This window comes from Canis lupus, chromosome 1, assembly GCF_003254725.2.
Source record: "Canis lupus dingo isolate Sandy chromosome 1, ASM325472v2, whole genome shotgun sequence".
Taxonomy (NCBI): domain Eukaryota; kingdom Metazoa; phylum Chordata; class Mammalia; order Carnivora; family Canidae; genus Canis; species Canis lupus.
The window spans coordinates 112,930,590-112,946,879 of NC_064243.1; the positions used below are offsets into that span (position 1 = coordinate 112,930,590).

The window sequence follows — 16,290 nt, forward strand, 5'->3', positions numbered from 1 at the left end:
CCAAATGCTAAACATATCCTCACATAAGAAGCCTCATAAAACCATACATTTGCAAAAATATATAAACAACCTCATGTAGATTCACACATCAGCGCATTCACATAAATACAAACACTGCTTCACATATAAAATCATACAGGCATACACACAGGTGCAAAGAGGTATGGGAGAGCAAATGCAAGCATAAGCACCCAAGTGGACAGTGCATGCTCACCCATACCTGCAAAACAAACACAACTGTGTGCCATACACATCCTCATGTGGACTTTGGAATCACTAACACATTGTACCAACAGGTAGGGTTGCTTGAGCAGGAAATATGGGTCTGTAATCACCACTCCTTCAAGTTCACATTCCTGGCCATGATGAGAGGAGAGGCGGGGAAGGGATGAAGTTACATAACTTGGTGGGGAGGCAGGCTCCGGATAAAAGGCTCAGCTCGAGGCTGCAGTTGGGAGGAAGGCACGTGGACCAAACCATGGAGCTCAGCGTCCTTCTCCTCCTTGCTCTCCTCACGGGGCTCTTGCTTCTGATGGCCAGGGGCCACCCAAAGGCTTATGGCCACCTCCCACCAGGCCCCCGTCCTCTGCCCATCTTGGGGAACTTTCTTCAGATGGACAGAAAAGGCTTACTCAAATCCTTCCTCAGGGTGAGATGCACATTGGATGGGGTATGAGGGTTGCTCCCTGCCTCCGTATTTGGGGATCACTCACCAGGAGTGAGGGCATCTTGTCACCCTAGGGGGTGGGGTGAGGAAGGGGCATGGAGGTGAAGCATGCTGGATGGTGGTCAGGTAGTCAGGTGTCTCTGCTCAGTTGGAGTGTGTGGGCCATGTCCCTGCAGTGAGCAAGTGGGCGTGAAGAGGCGTCTGGGTGCGAGCCATGGTGTAGAACTCCATTCTTCTGCCACCCTCTGTGGAGTATCTGGGTGCCTGCCACCCTCCGTGGATTGACCTGGGCACTGAAAGAGAGAGAAAAAAGGGATGGTGTCACCACTAATATAGATCTCTCCTCTGCCAACAGAAGAGGTCAAAGACTAGCCCAGGTCAGTGCTGGCAGGAGGAGGGGTGAGGACAGGAGGCCATGCACAGAGCGCTTAGCCATAATGACCATGAGTGAGCTGTAATAGCTAACTCTGGAGGATTTACCAGGCTCCGGATCACAGCTTTCCTGGCATGATTTCTTGTTTGATTATCCATTTATCTTTTAATAATATCATCCACACCATGAATCCACTTCCTAACAGAGGAACTGGATCACCAGCTTCCAGCTGCCCCTTGCTGCCCTGTTCACTGTCCCCCCACCCCCACCTTGCCTCATGATGACCACACTCCTGAATCTTGGCCTTCTCATCCCTTTGCTTTTGCTTACCAGAGAGAATTTTCCCACATATGTGGAAGCACCAGGTACATGTTATTTAATTCTCATTGTCTTCAATGCATCACAAGGGCACCGTGCTTTCCTGTAGACTCCTGGGCTTGATTTCCTCGCTCAAAATTACGTGGCTAGAATTTATCTGTATTGCTGCAGGAATTCATCAGGTCTGGTTCACCACGACCCTGCGGGCTAGGTAAGGTGCTACCCCTATCCTCGAGGTATGGACTGAGGTTCAGCCCGAGAGGGACACTTGTCTGCAGTCACACACCTGAGACTGCATGGAAGGAACACTGAGGTCCAACATAGCATATCTTCATCTCCAATGCTCTCCTAGACTGAACTGTCTAATATTTGGGGGGATCACAAAATACCTTGAGAATTTGGTTAAGCTGTGGGCTCCCTCCCCTTCAAATGTCCATAAACACTTTTGCATATAATTTTGAGAGTTCCAGACCCCCTAAATCTCTTCCATGGACCTTCCAGGATTCCCTAGGGGTCCATGATCCTCTATTATCATATCATCTTTGGGAATAGAAAGGAAGAGAATGACCTAGTGGGGGTCATGATGGGACAGCTTGGAGAGGGTGGCCCCACTCCTCCTCTGTTCCCCAATACTTTCCCAGATCTTTCTAGAGAGAAATAGATGTGGATTTTGTTTTCTAGATTCAACTCTCACTGAGTTTCAGTTCCTTCCTCTGTAAAATGAGATAGTGATAAGAAGGCATGACTCATAACATTGTTGAGGATGGGTGGCATATTTCATAGAGCCTGGTGTATATTAAGTGCTCATTAAATGGCAGCTACTTTGATCCATTTATTAATTTATTCGCTCATTCAATATCATTTCCTGGGCATCTTCTGTGTGCCTGGAATATTCTAGGCATTGATGATATGACTTTGGACAGAGCATAGAAGATAGACAAGGAAATATGAGGGAGACAAAAGCTATGATTAAAAGAAAGCAGGTTTAGAAAGTGTGGAGCTACTATAGATGGAATGGTGAGGGAAAGGCTCTGTCTCACTTAGTGAGCAGAGACTCTGAAAGATGCAAGAGAAGAGGCAGGAGCAAGCAGGGCAGTTTTTCAGGACAACATGAAGGCAGGATTGGAATAATGAGTGAAGGGGAAAGAGAGAGGACAAGCAGAGGAGTGACGGAGCCATGGTGGATAACTCAGATCTTTTTTTTTTTTTTTAAGATTTTATTTATTTATTTGAGAGAGAGGGAGAGAGAGCCAGAGAGCACCAGCAGGGGGAACAGCAGAAGGAGAGGGAGAAGAAGATTCCTTAGCAGGGAGCCTGATGAGGGCCTCCATCCCAGGACCCTGGGATCATGACCCTGAGCCAAAGGCAGACACCCAACTCCAGAGCCACCCAGGCACCCTGAGAACTCAGATCTTACTCTCTGTGCAGTGGGACCACTGGAGGGTTTGGAGCAGATTAGGGGTATTAATTAATTTACATTTTCATGGGACTACTCTGGCTTCAGGGTAGGGTGGGGTGGGTGGTAAACCGATTGTAGGGGAATGGGAATGGAAGTGGGGAGACCAGTAGGGAGGCTTTGCAGAGATCAGTATGAGAGATTTCTCAGTAAACTTAACCTTTTAATGATTTTTAAAAAGATTTTATTTATTTACTCATTTGAGAGTGCATGTTCACACAAGTGGGAGGAGGGGCAGAAGGATGGGGAGAGAGAGAATTTTAAGCAGGCTCCATGCCCAGCCCAGAGCTGACTTGGGGCTCACTCTCATGACCCTGAGATCATGACCTGAGCCAAAATCAAGAGTCTGATGCTTAACTGACTGTGCCACCCAGGCACCCCTTAACTTTTCATAATTTTAAGACAACTTTTATTGAGGTTTACCCTAAAAGTGCACAACTCATGTGTTCAGCTCAGTGAATTCTCTCAAATGAACATACTCATGTAATTGACATACAGATACATAACAATACGTTTATCCCCAGAAATCTCCTTCCGATCACCACCCTCCCACTATCTTGACTTCATATAAATAGGATTATGACCAGAGTGCCTTGGTGGTTCTGTTGTTTGGGCATCGGACTCTTGATTTCAGCTCAGGTCATGATCTCAGGGTCATAAGATTGAACCTTGCATCCAGATCCACAATGGGCGTGGAGCTTCCTTAAGATTCTCTCTCTCTCTCCCTCTGCACCTCTGTCTCCCCTCCTTCTCCTTCCCCCCTTGCTTGCACACTTGCACTCTTTCTCTTTATAAATAAATAAATAAATAAATAAATAAATAAATAATATTATGAATTATGGACACTTGTGTGTCTGGTTGCTTTCATTCAACTCTATGCCTGTGAGTTTCATTCATGTTGTTGGCTATAGAGCAGGTTCTTTGTAATTGTTACATAGTACTCCATGGCATGAATATATCATTATATATTTATTCTCTCTCTGTGTTGTTGAGCTTCCATGGATCTTACTGTTTATATTTTCGTGAACCTATGTGCACATTTTTGTTGGGCAGGCATCTGGGAGTGAAGATGCTGAATCACTTAGTATCCATGTGTTTAGTTTTGATAAATACCACTGAGCAGTTTTGCAAGTGGCTGCACTGATGTTATGATTCCTCAGATTTCATGATCATCCCAGAAGCCATTGTTTTCCCTTTTCTGTCTACCAGGTAGGTGGTTCAGGGTAGGTCCCTAGGGGAAATAGTCAGGAGGCAGACAGCAGGTTGACCTTGGGTCACAAGAAGTATGACCCTTCAATTTCAATGCTGGGGAGATCTGGCTAGAGTCACAGGTATGGGTAGGAATGAGAGATATTTAACCATCTGTGTTGCTTAGGGCACCAATCATGCAGACCCTGGCTGGGCCACGGGTTAATCCTTTAGTTGCTGGGTCCTGGGAAGGGGAAAGGCACCCTGGGCTGGAGGGTCTTGTCTTACACAAGACCAATCTATGTGTAAGTGTTTTTATGGTTTAACAACTGGTATGGCTGCATAGGTGCATATGGACTAATAGTAACCCTGGTGTGGATATGCTTTGCAGCTCCAAGAGAAATATGGGGATGTTTTCACGGTGTACCTGGGGCCAAGACGCACGGTCATGCTATGTGGGATAGACGCCATACGGGAGGCCCTGGTGGACAATGCTGAGGCCTTCTCTGGCCGGGGAAAAATTGCTGTAGTGGAGCCAGTCTTCCAGGGATACGGTAAGGGCCTCAAAGGCAGCAGGAAGGGAATGCTGGAGAAGGGGAATTGGAGAGGATGAATTTGGGAAGAGAAGATAAGGGGTGCACAGGGACACAGGGTCTCCTTCCAGTCTCCTAGGCAACCTATGCCTTCTCTACACACCCAGGTGTAGTCTTTGCCAATGGGGAACGCTGGAAGACTCTTCGCCGATTCTCTCTGGCCACCATGAGGGACTTCGGGATGGGGAAGCGGAGTGTGGAGGAGCGGATTCAGGAGGAGGCTCAGTGTCTGGTGGAAGAGCTGCGGAAAACTGAGGGTGAGTCCTGTGTGATGGCTATGCGGGGTGCATGGCAACAGAAAGACATAGGGGGTACCCATGGACAGAGAAAGAGAGGTAGAGATAGAAAATGATCCCAAGGGCACCTGGGTGGCTCAGTGGTTGAGCGTCTGCCTTTGGCTCAGGTCGCGACCCCAGGGTGCTGGGATCGAGTCCCACGTGAGGCTCCCTGCAGGGAGCCTGCTTCTCCCTCTGTCTATGTCTCTGCCTCTCTGTGTGTGTCTCTCATGAGTAAATAAATAAAATCATAAAAAAAGAAAATGATCCCAAGAGACCATCAGACAGAGGGATAGACAGTGATGGGGAGGAGAGGAACACAGGAAGCCAGAGAGATGTAGAGTGTATAGTGTTGAGAACAACTCAAAGGCATAAACTTTAGGTGCTAGCATGCTGTTTACTTGAATTCAGAGAAACCAACTCATGGATTAATTGTATCTATCAAGAACAAAAATAGGACTTATAAAAAGAAGGCAGAGAGAGAAAGGGGAAAATGACAGATACTTTGAAAATGATAAACTGGGTTTTCCTTTCCTTGGGTGAACTGCTGATGAGCTGGCAGTGCGCAAGGAGGGCAGCCGGGGCATTCCACTCTCAGACAGCTATACAAGCTGTCAAAGAAGCACTTCTGCCTGATTTGGGATTCTCCATAAAAAGGTGTTTATGAAAAAAAAAAAGGTGTTTATGAGACAGGGTCCTTCCATAAGAGATATTTTGGGACATAAATGCAGAGGTTGGGAGGGAGAGGCAGAGGTAGAAACACATGTAGCTGTAGAGGACTAGGGACAGAGAACAAAGAAGCAGACCGGAGGATACAGAGTGACTCAGCTGGAGAGACAGGAAAGGAGAAAGAGACAGAGAGGGAGGGACCAAAACAGAGAGAGACTGGAAGAGCCTGGGAGAGGCAGAAAGAAACCAAGGCAGAGAAAATTAGACAGACAGACAGACTTGCTCAGAAAAGGCTCTGATGGGGACCAAAGAAGATGGACAGGTGAGACCCGCAGAGAGAGAGGCTGATCACACGTTGCTCCTGGGCATAGTCAGGATGTATACAGACAGTGCAGGACAATTCCCTGGAGACCAGAATGCCCTGGAGGTGGAAAGAAGAGATGAAGGGAGAGTGACAGGCCAGGGATAGGGAGAACAGAGTTCTTTACTTTGCACAGGTGATTGACTGAACGCCTGCTCTGCATCCCTCTGTCCCTGGGACTTAACTCCCTGCTCCCAGGGTCAGAGCTGAGGCCGGAGAGGGACAGTCCCTAGAGCTGGGCTGCCTGGGTCTGAATCCCAATCCCAGGGATGAGGAGCTGGGTAACACTGGGCAAGTTACTCAACCTCTCTGCCCAACTGTGGAATGGAAATAATAACAGAACAACACTTTCCTCCCAGGATTGTGGTGGGAAATTTAATGAAATAATACATGAAGTGCTTAGAATAGAGCCTGGCACATCATCTGGGCTAGTGCTTGTTAGCTGTTGTTGTCTCCCTTTCTTTACCACCACTGGGTGAGGGAGGGCAGACACACAGACATGGGGCAGTAGCCAAATGCTCCGAAGGCCTCTGTTTGAGTCTGTGTCCCATGACCTGTGCTGCCTCCTCCTAGGAGTCCTCCAGGACCCCACCTTCTTCTTCCACTCCATGACCGCCAACATCATCTGCTCCATTGTCTTTGGAAAACGCTTTGGCTACAAAGACCCTGAGTTCCTGCGCCTGATGAACTTGTTCTATGTGTCCTTCGCACTCATCAGCTCTTTCTCCAGCCAGGTCAGGGAGAGGGAGTGGGAGGGTGGGCATGAGGTGGACATCTGGGGCAAGGCAGAGGGGCAATCTGCTTTGGGGGCCCAGAAATGCACCTACAGGCTGGAAGAGGAGCAGAGACAACAAGGAGGGACAGGGGCACTGAGTGCTGGGTGGCAGGAGGGAGGGACAAGAGACGGGCAGAGAGCATAGTATGACGAGGCTGAGATGAAGAGACAAGGGGACAGAATATGAATCAGGATATCAAGCTCTCTACTCTTCTGTCCCCAATTTCTTAAAATCTTCACCTCTGTCTTTGGCAAAGCCCCTCACTTGAAGCAGTTCAAAGGATATATGAAAAAAGGAATGACATTTCTTTGTTTACCCCATTCTCCTTCCTCTGTTTTTTTTTTTTTCTTTCTTTTAAATGTCTCTCAGGTTGTAAAGTAATATCCTCTTCTTTTATAACAGAATAGTGTGATTTCTCTTTCTCAATGAACCTGGAAATACCCTAATTGTATATTAAGTTAAGAAAATTAAACTTCGGGGGCACCTGGGTGGCTCAGTTGGTTAAGCATCCAACTCTTTGATTTCAGTTCAGGTCATGGTCCCACGGTTGTGAGATGGAGTCCTCCCTTGGGCTCCACGCTGAGCATAGAGCCTACTTAAGATTCTCTCTCCCTCTCCTTCTGCCCCTCCCCCACTTCCCTCTCTCTCTCTCAAAAAAAAAAGAAGAAAAAGAAGAAAGAAAGAAAGAAAGAAAGAAAAGAAAAGAAATTAAACTTCAGAGCACTATGACTATGTTTCTTAACTAGTAGTATATGTCAGATTCATGCATAGGATTGTCACAAATACAAATTCCCATGACCTCCTACTGGAGAGTCTGATCCAAAAATCTGGAATGGGGCCCAAGGTGAGTATTTGGAAGAAGCCCAACAGGTGATTTCACTTTTCCCCTTCCATGGAAAACCACAAAGAGAAAACTCTAGAAGGAGATTCACCAGAGTTAACAATGGTTATCCCTAGAAGGAGCGATTAAGAAAAAGTTTTCTGGGGAATTCCTGGGTGCCTCAGCGGTTTAGCACCTGCCTTCGGCTCAGGGCTTGATCCTGGAGTCCTGGGATCCAGTCCCACATCGGGCTCCCTGCGTGGAGCCTGCTTCTCCCTCTGCCTGTCTCTCTGCCTCTCATGAACAAATAAAATCTTAAAAATAAATGGGAGGAGAACAGATCAAAGGAGACCTAGAATCAGTGAGTGGGTGAGAGACAGAGACAAGGGAGACAGAAAAAGAGAGACAGACACAGGGAGATGATACCCACCACCACCCCTTCCCAGGTGTCAGGGCCAGGGAGGTCTCCCTCCACTGGGACCCACAGCTCAGCCCCAGGACGATCTCACAGCCCCCCTTCTTTCCCGCAGATGTTCGAGCTTTTCCACAGCTTCTTGAAGTACTTTCCTGGCACACACAGGCAGGTCTACAATAACCTGCAGGAAATCAAAGCCTTCATTGCCCGCATGGTGGAGAAGCACCGGGAAACCCTGGACCCCAGCGCTCCGCGGGACTTCATCGACGCCTACCTGATCCGCATGGACAAAGTGGGGTTTGCGGGAGGGGGATGGGAGACGCAGGGAAGGAGGAAAAGATGAGGAGGGGGGCAGAAGGCAGCGGCGAGGGGGAAGGAATGGGGGGGAAGGACACGGGATGCCAAGGGATCTTGGAAAGAGGAGGGGAGAGGCAGAAAGGAAACGAGGGGAAGAGTTAAAAAGGAGAAAGGAGGACAGAGGAAGGGAGAGAAAAACAGGAAGCGCAGGACACGGGACAGAAGTCCAGCAACAGGTGGCAGGACTCACAGAGGCCAAGAGAGGCTGGGAGCGAAAGGGGGACGCGCACAGCAGGGGATGGCAGAGGGATTGCAGCCCAGGCAGCGCGCAGAGAGGCGGAGACGGATTCGCGGTTGGGGGCGCAGAGGGCGCAGAAAAGGAAGGCTCCAGACGCTGCGAGAGACCCTGAGGAGGGGAGGGCGCCCCGAGGGAGGAGCGCGCAGCCAAGCCCCCCGCTTCCCCTCGGATCCAGGAGAAGGCCGAGCCCAGCAGCGAGTTCCACCATCGGAACCTCATAGACACGGCGCTCTCGCTCTTCTTCGCCGGCACGGAGACCACCAGCACCACGCTCCGCTACGGATTCCTACTCATGCTCAAATACCCCCACATCGCAGGTGGCTGGGTCGGGGCAGGGGGGATTTGTGACCCCTTTGGGGGCTGCGGAAGTGGGGCTGAGGTCCTTCCCTTTTTTTTTTTTTTTTTGAAAATTTATTTATTTATTTATTTATTTATTTATTTATTTATTTATTTAAATTGAAGTTTGATTTGCCAACATATAGTATAACACCCAGTGCTCATCCTGTCAAGTGCCCCCCTCAGTGCCCGCCACCGAGTTACCCCAACCCCCTTGAGGTGCTTCCTGAATGAGAGAGGTGGAGTTCCTTTCCTATAACTGTAGCACTCAGGTTTTCAATGAATCCCTCACTAAGCCAGCCCTGTGGGTGGGTGGGTGAAGTGTGTCAGTATGTTCTCCCGCTGTTTCTTCCCATTGTTTACAGGCTGACTCATCTACCTCCCCAGCCATCCATGCACCTGTCTGTCCTTTTATTTATTTATTAACCTGTGTACTCAGATTCTTTAATCAATGATTAATCCGACGACATCAACTCCCATTCTTTATGTGGATTAATTTTTTTCTTTATGTGGATTAATTGCTTCATCTGTTGATCTTTTAATTTTTTTTTAATTTATTTATGATAGTCACACAGACAGAGAGAGAGAGAGAGAGAGAGAGGCAGAGACATAAGCAGAGGGAGAAGCAAGCTCCGTGCACCGGGATCCCGACGTGGGACTCGATCCCGGGTCTCCAGGATCGCGCCCTGGGCCAAAGGCAGGCGCCAAACCGCTGCGCCACCCAGGGATCCCTGTGGATCTTTTAAAACAGTGATTAATCGAATGAACTATTTGTCATTGATTCATCGGCTCATTTGTTCGTGCGTGCATCCATCTGTCCTATGAACTAGATTTCATTCCTTTTTTTAAAAAAAGATTGATTGATTTATTTATTCGTGATAGACATAGAGAGAGAGAGAGGCAGAGACACAGGAGGAGGGAGAGCAGGCTCCATGCCGGGAACCTGACGTGGGACTAGATTCCGGGACTCCAGGATCGCGCCCTGGGCCAAAGGCAGGCGCCAAACCGCTGAGCCACCCAGGGATCCCGAAGATTTCGTTCCTTAATTCTCCCATCGGTCTTTCAATCCATCCTTCATCCATCTATTATTCCTTTACTAATTCACTCAGTTATCCATCACTAATTTATGGATATATCATTCAATCCATCCATCCATTCATTCCTATATTTACCTATTCCTTCACTAATTTATTTATTTACTTATTCTTCTATAGATCTAGCCATCCATCCATTTATGGGATTTTTTGGTTAATCGGGTTCATGTACTTTTCTATGGGCCATTTATTAATTAATGATTAATGATTCATTAATTCCTACATTGAGTGATACATACATCCATTCATTAATGTTCTTCTACTCATAAATCATTAGTTGATTGCTTTATGTTTTCATTTATTTATCCAGTTGTTGGTGGGTTAATCTGTTGATCTATTCATTGTTATATTCCTGAGGACCTAGCACAGTGTGTCATCAATAATACAAACAATAATAATTATTAGTTCATTTTCTACTCTTTTTAGAGGGAGAATTTTGACAAGCTTATAGTCTTCATTTCTTAATCTGAAATTCTATACAAAATTGTGATGTGTATATGTGTGCGCCCATGGGGGAGAATTTGTAACATTCATTAGATTTCAAAAGGTGAGAATTCTTGCTTCCTCCTCATTCCCCTACCCCAGGCTGGTGGCTCTGAGGGGTGTCAATGACCTAATCCTTTATTATATTATATATATTGTTCCTGACTCATTCGTCCATAGAAAGCAGTATCCCTGCTAAAATGTCTTTTTATTTTTTTAAAGATTTTATTTATTTATTCATGAGTGAGAGAGAGAGAAGCAGAGACACAGGCAGAGGGAGAAGCAGGCTCCAAGCAGGGAGCCTGACACATGGGACTCGATGCCCTGAGCCAAAGGCAGACGCTCAACCGCCTAGCCACCCAGGCGTCCCTGAAATGTCTTTTTAAAATGAAGTTTCCCTAGATGGTATTATGCTGAGTGAAATAAGTCAGTCAGAGAAAGGCAATTATCATATGATCTCACTCATATGTGAAATTTAAGAAACAAAACAGAAGATCATGGGGAAGGGAGGGAAAAATAAAACAAGATGAAATCAGAGAGGGATACAAGCCATAAGAAACTCTTAACCCTAGGAAATAAAATGAGGGTCCTGGAGGGAAGATGGATGGGGGGATGGGGTAATGGAGTGATGGACATAAAGGAGGGCACATGATGAATGAGCACTGGGTGTTATATAGACTGACAATTCACTGAACTCTACCTCTGATACTAATATACACTCTATGAATTAATTGAATTTAAATAAAAATAAATAAAATTTAAAAATGAGATTCCCTGGTCCCACTCATCTATGCAGAAAGAATCTACAAGGAGATTGACCAGGTGATTGGCCCACACCGTCTTCCTTCCCTTGATGACCGAGCCAAAATGCCATACACTGATGCAGTCATCCACGAGATTCAGAGATTTGGGGACCTTCTCCCCATTGGCGTGCCCCATATGGTCACCAAAGATATTTGCTTCAGAGGGTACATTATTCCCAAGGTGAGGCCAACTGGGCTCCCACATCTCTCCTATGTGGCCAGTCTGGGTGCTCTTAATCTCTGTACTTGACCTGTTGTTATTGTTTGTTTGTTATTGCTTTTGTTTTTTAATCAAATGGGTTGAGGAAGGGAATGGCAATATCTTCTGACCATGTGACCCTCCCTTAGGGCACTGAAGTATTTCCCATCCTGCACTCTGCTCTCAATGATCCCCATTACTTTGAAAAACCAGATGTCTTCAACCCTGACCACTTTCTGGATGCCAATGGAGCACTGAAGAAGAATGAAGCATTTATCCCCTTCTCCATAGGTAAGCCAGGCCCACACTCCCTTTCCCAGATACCATAGTGCAGATGCCACCCCCTCCTTGAGACAATCCAGGAGAGATCTTTGCTTATGGAGCATTTAGTATGTGCCAGTTGCTTTACCTGCTTTAATCTGCTCCATCTTCATTACAACCCAGGGGGGTTTAAGAAGTAAGATCATGTTCCAAAGGCACATCTTGGTAAGTTGGACCATGGGAAAGTATTTTAACCTCTCTATACCTTGGCATGAAATATCCGGGAGCACTACTCTGAGCTCAGTACTCTATTGGAGGCTGAAGATAATGCACTGGACAAGTCTCATGGAGACATGGTTTCTGCCCTGGGAAATTTATCATCCAGCAGGGAAAATGGGCATTTGTCATTTGGCCACAATAATGTACCTAATTAAATTAATTAATGCTTGCCATGTGATTAGGACTGTTTGGAACAAAGTAAGTACTCATAGAAGTGGTGATTATTATTATAATTAATCCTAATTGTGATAGATGCTCTAAAAGGGGCTTTGGAGATGCAACATAGGAAGGACTGACTACTCTTAGTGGTTCATGAAAAAAGCTTCCCTGATGTACTGGCTTCAAAGCTAAGAGATCAAGGATAAATATCAATTGGCCACTAGAAAGAGTGGTCCAGGCAGAGCAAGGTCAAAACCTGAGGGTGGAGACAGCATGGCAGATTTGAGACGCTAGATGAGCCCAGGGAGCCTGGAGTATAGATTATAGAGGGGGTCAAGGATGAATCGCTCAGCTGGAGGGCCTTGAAAGCTGGGAGGTAGTTGCATTTATCCTGCTGGCACTGGGGGCTAGAGAGTGTCTTGATGTGCTCTGACTTGTCTCTATCCCCAACTCTCCACCCTTTGGCCTCATGCAGAGAAAACCCCAATGCCCGGGTTCCTCATCCTTTGGGAGAGAAGAGGACCCTGGAATCAAGGCAGAGATATAGAGAAAGAAAAGGACAGAGACAGACAGACAAAGAAGGAAGGAGTGAGTGAGAAACAGAGAGACACAGAGGGAGACAGTGACGGGGGACATAGTGACAGAGACAGAGTGAGCATGAGACGATAGAGTGAGAAAGAGGAGAGGGAGACAGAAAAGGAGGGAGAGAGAGAGAGTTTCAAGTGGAATCAGAATCAAATGGACAGAGACAGCGAGTTTAAGATTGAAGAATGTGGGCAAAAGATGAGGGAGACAGAAGTCAGATAGGAGATAGAGACAGAGCAGAAGTCTGAGGCAAGCTCGCCATGGGGGGAAAGAAAGGCAAACTGAGCCTAAAAAGATGTTAGAGCCAAAAGGATAGCAAAGGAGTCCCACAATAGACAGCCCCAGGGATGAGGAAGACAGGGTGAGAGGGAGAGAGTAGGGCCAGGCTGTTCTGGAAAGAACTGGGTGACAGAACGAGTTGCAGGACCTAGCCCTGCCCTGAGTTTTCCTAAGTTCCTATGTCCTCACTTCTGATGTGCCAAAAAAGATATGGAATACACTCCCCCCCCCCCCCTTCAAGAAACCTCCACACAAGCCCAATGGAAGGTCTAGGAAATGTCTGGAATGGTCTTTCCAAGGTGGCCAGCCTGCAGATTAAGAGCCATTGAAGTAAAGGAGCAGGCTTTCAGCATCTCTGCCTGAGGTTTCCATGCCCTGTGTCCTCATTTCTCGACAAGCCCAAGCTCTGTAACCTACTGGGGGCTTTCACACCTCTGGAGTCGGCCCGAGGCCATAGACTCCCACTTCATGTGCAGTTTGATTTTTCCCCAAAACTCTTGAAGCCCATGGCTCCCACACTGAGTTCAGACGACAACTCAGAGAGACAATCACACAGTGCCACATACACCCCCATAAACACTCCCCACCACACTCACAAAACCCACCATACGACTCCCCCCCACATGCACACTTCTCACCACCCGTTCTCCTCACCACACACACACACTCCACACACTCCCCACCACACAATCACACTCGGCACCACACAACTCCGCCCCCACATGCACACTTCTCAACACACGCATTCTCTTCACCACACACATAATCCCCACACACCCACAATATCCACCACACAACTTCCCACCACACAACTCTCCCCCACATGCACACTCCAACCACAAACAAACACACTCCTACCACACACAGACCCTCTCACTACCCCCCACATTCCCTACCACACACACACTACCCCCCGACTACCCCCAACTACCCACACACTCCCTGCCACAAACATGCACATTCCCCCACATGCACACTCCCTACCACACACTCACATTCCCTACCACACATATACGCACTTCCCCCCACACTCCCGACCATAACACACTCCCTGACACAAACACACACACACACTCCCAAACACACACATGCCTTCCCTTCCACATACATACTGCTCCCCAATGCACATATTCCCTACCACACACACACACACACACACACACACACACACACATTCCCCACCACACACACCTAGAAAGAAACACAAAGCAACAACCACCTACAGTATCCTTAGTACAGGGCAGGTACTAGTCTAAGAATTTTTACAAATACTAATTTCTTTAACGTCATGATAGCCCTAGTTGATGGGTACCATTCTCCCCACGTTAGAAATGAAAGACATTAAAAATGTTGTCAGAAATGTGCACACACCTACACATGTGGAGGCAGACAGACAGACACACAGACACACACACACATTCTCTGAGGGGCCACTGAATCCTCTAGAAACCCTTTTAACAGAAACTAGAGACTCTCCTGGTATAATGTGCAAGGCCAATCCACCCAAATGTTTGCACCTGGTTTCAGAGAGCCTGGGAACTCCCTAAAAGTCCACCCTGAATTTCAGGTCAAAGGGCAATCCCAGACAAATGTGTTGCAATGGACACAGATATATGGGTTTGGGATGTGACAGGGCAAAGGATGTACATCAGCTGAGTGCCCACAATGATGATCTTCTGTGCCCACAGGGAAGCGCATTTGTCTTGGTGAAGGCATCGCCCGCATGGAATTATTCCTCTTCTTCACCACCATCCTCCAGAACTTCTCTGTGGCCAGCCCCATGGCCCCTGAGGACATTGACCTCACACCCCAGGAGATAGGTGTGGGCAAATTGCCCCCAGTGTACCAGATCAGCTTTCTGTCTCGTGGAGGGTGCTGAGGGAAGGGGGGTCAAAGGATTCCAGGATCATGAAATATGTCCACTACTTCAGAGAACAGCTGCTTGCCTCTCTCTGGGTCTTCCTGCCACTGAAAGACCCACTTCCAGCCAGTGTCCTTCCCCTCCTTGATTGCTGCCTCCCTGGGAAATTCCTCTCTGCCATCTCATCTCACCCCATCATTCTGCAGCTCTTGTAAAGACTCATGGGGGTGTGTTTCTTTCCTTTGTCAATAAAGTTACATATGTGGTGTAGAGCTAGAAGCTGGGGATTAAGGGGAGATTTGACTCAGGTGCTCTCTGCATTTCTGCCTCCCAAACCACAGCTTCCCCCAGTGACTCCTCCCATCCTCAGAACAACCACCACCTCCACTGAGCAACCATTTGTGCTCCATGATCTGTGCCTATGTGAGCTCACTTGAATCTTCCTTCAGTAGTCCCATGGGATGGCTACAGTGATTGTGTTTTACAGACGAGTAAACAAAGGCCAGGCACTGGCATCAGTTTTCCCAGATCATATGGCTGGGAGTGGAGGAGCAAGATTCACACTCTGTCTCCCTGGTTCTCAAACTCAAATTCTTCACCTAACCACAACCCCCCATTATATTTTTAAATTATAGTAAAATTCACATCACATAAAACAAGTGTTTTAAAGTGTATAATTTAGTGGCATTGAGTTCATTCGCAATGTTGTACAACCACCACCACTATCGAGTTCCAAACATTTTCATCACTCAAGAAGAAAACCCCTTACCCAGTAACAGTCACTCTCCATTTCCCTTCCCCCTCAGCCCCTGGCAAACACCAATCTGCTTCCAGTCTCTGTGGCTTTGCCTATTCTATGTATCTTATGTAAATGGAATCATACAATATGTGCTCTGTTGTGTCTGGCTTCTTTCACTCAGGATAATATTTTTGAGATTCATCCACATTGTAGACCATTGCTGTACCCTACTGTCCTCATTCTTACTGACTCTCCTTACTGCTTCCCTCTGTGCAAAGGGCTCCTTGGCTCCTTGGCCCATGGGCTCCAGGCCCATGATTCTAATCTAGTGCCTAAACTGGTTTCTTTACAGTGCCCTTCAATTCTCTGAAACTCAAATAAACATCAAAAGCCTGACATCCCCTGGTCAGGTGGTGAGCCATGCCATTTTGTGTGAGACCCATTTATTGTCAGGTCACTAGGGATCTTTCTGGGAGGTAAGAACTTCTTCACTACAATGCCAGCTCTGAAAAAGCAAAATATTTGCTGAGGAATGAATGGATGGATGGATGGATGGATGGTTGGATGGATGGATAAATCAGGCAACCCCAAATGCACCCAACATGGAGTTAGCCTTCCCCCATCAGACCTTGTCTTTTTCCTTTCCTTTTCTTTCTTTTTTCTTTTTTAGATTTTATTTAGTTATTCATGAGAGACACAGAAAGAG

General features: G+C 47.1%; 1 protein-coding gene across 1 annotated transcript; it reads left to right on the plus strand.

The window, feature by feature from the left end:
* Positions 1-437: 437 nt before the first annotated feature.
* Positions 438-16,010, plus strand: LOC112645436 (cytochrome P450 2B11). Its single transcript, XM_025424911.3, has 9 exons — positions 438-649; positions 4,394-4,556; positions 4,703-4,852; positions 6,474-6,634; positions 8,027-8,203; positions 8,682-8,823; positions 11,216-11,403; positions 11,571-11,712; positions 14,673-16,010. Exons 1-9 carry the CDS (start codon positions 479-481, stop codon positions 14,861-14,863), a joined length of 1,485 nt encoding a protein of 494 aa, XP_025280696.1. The 5' UTR covers positions 438-478; the 3' UTR covers positions 14,864-16,010.
* Positions 16,011-16,290: the final 280 nt, after the last annotated feature.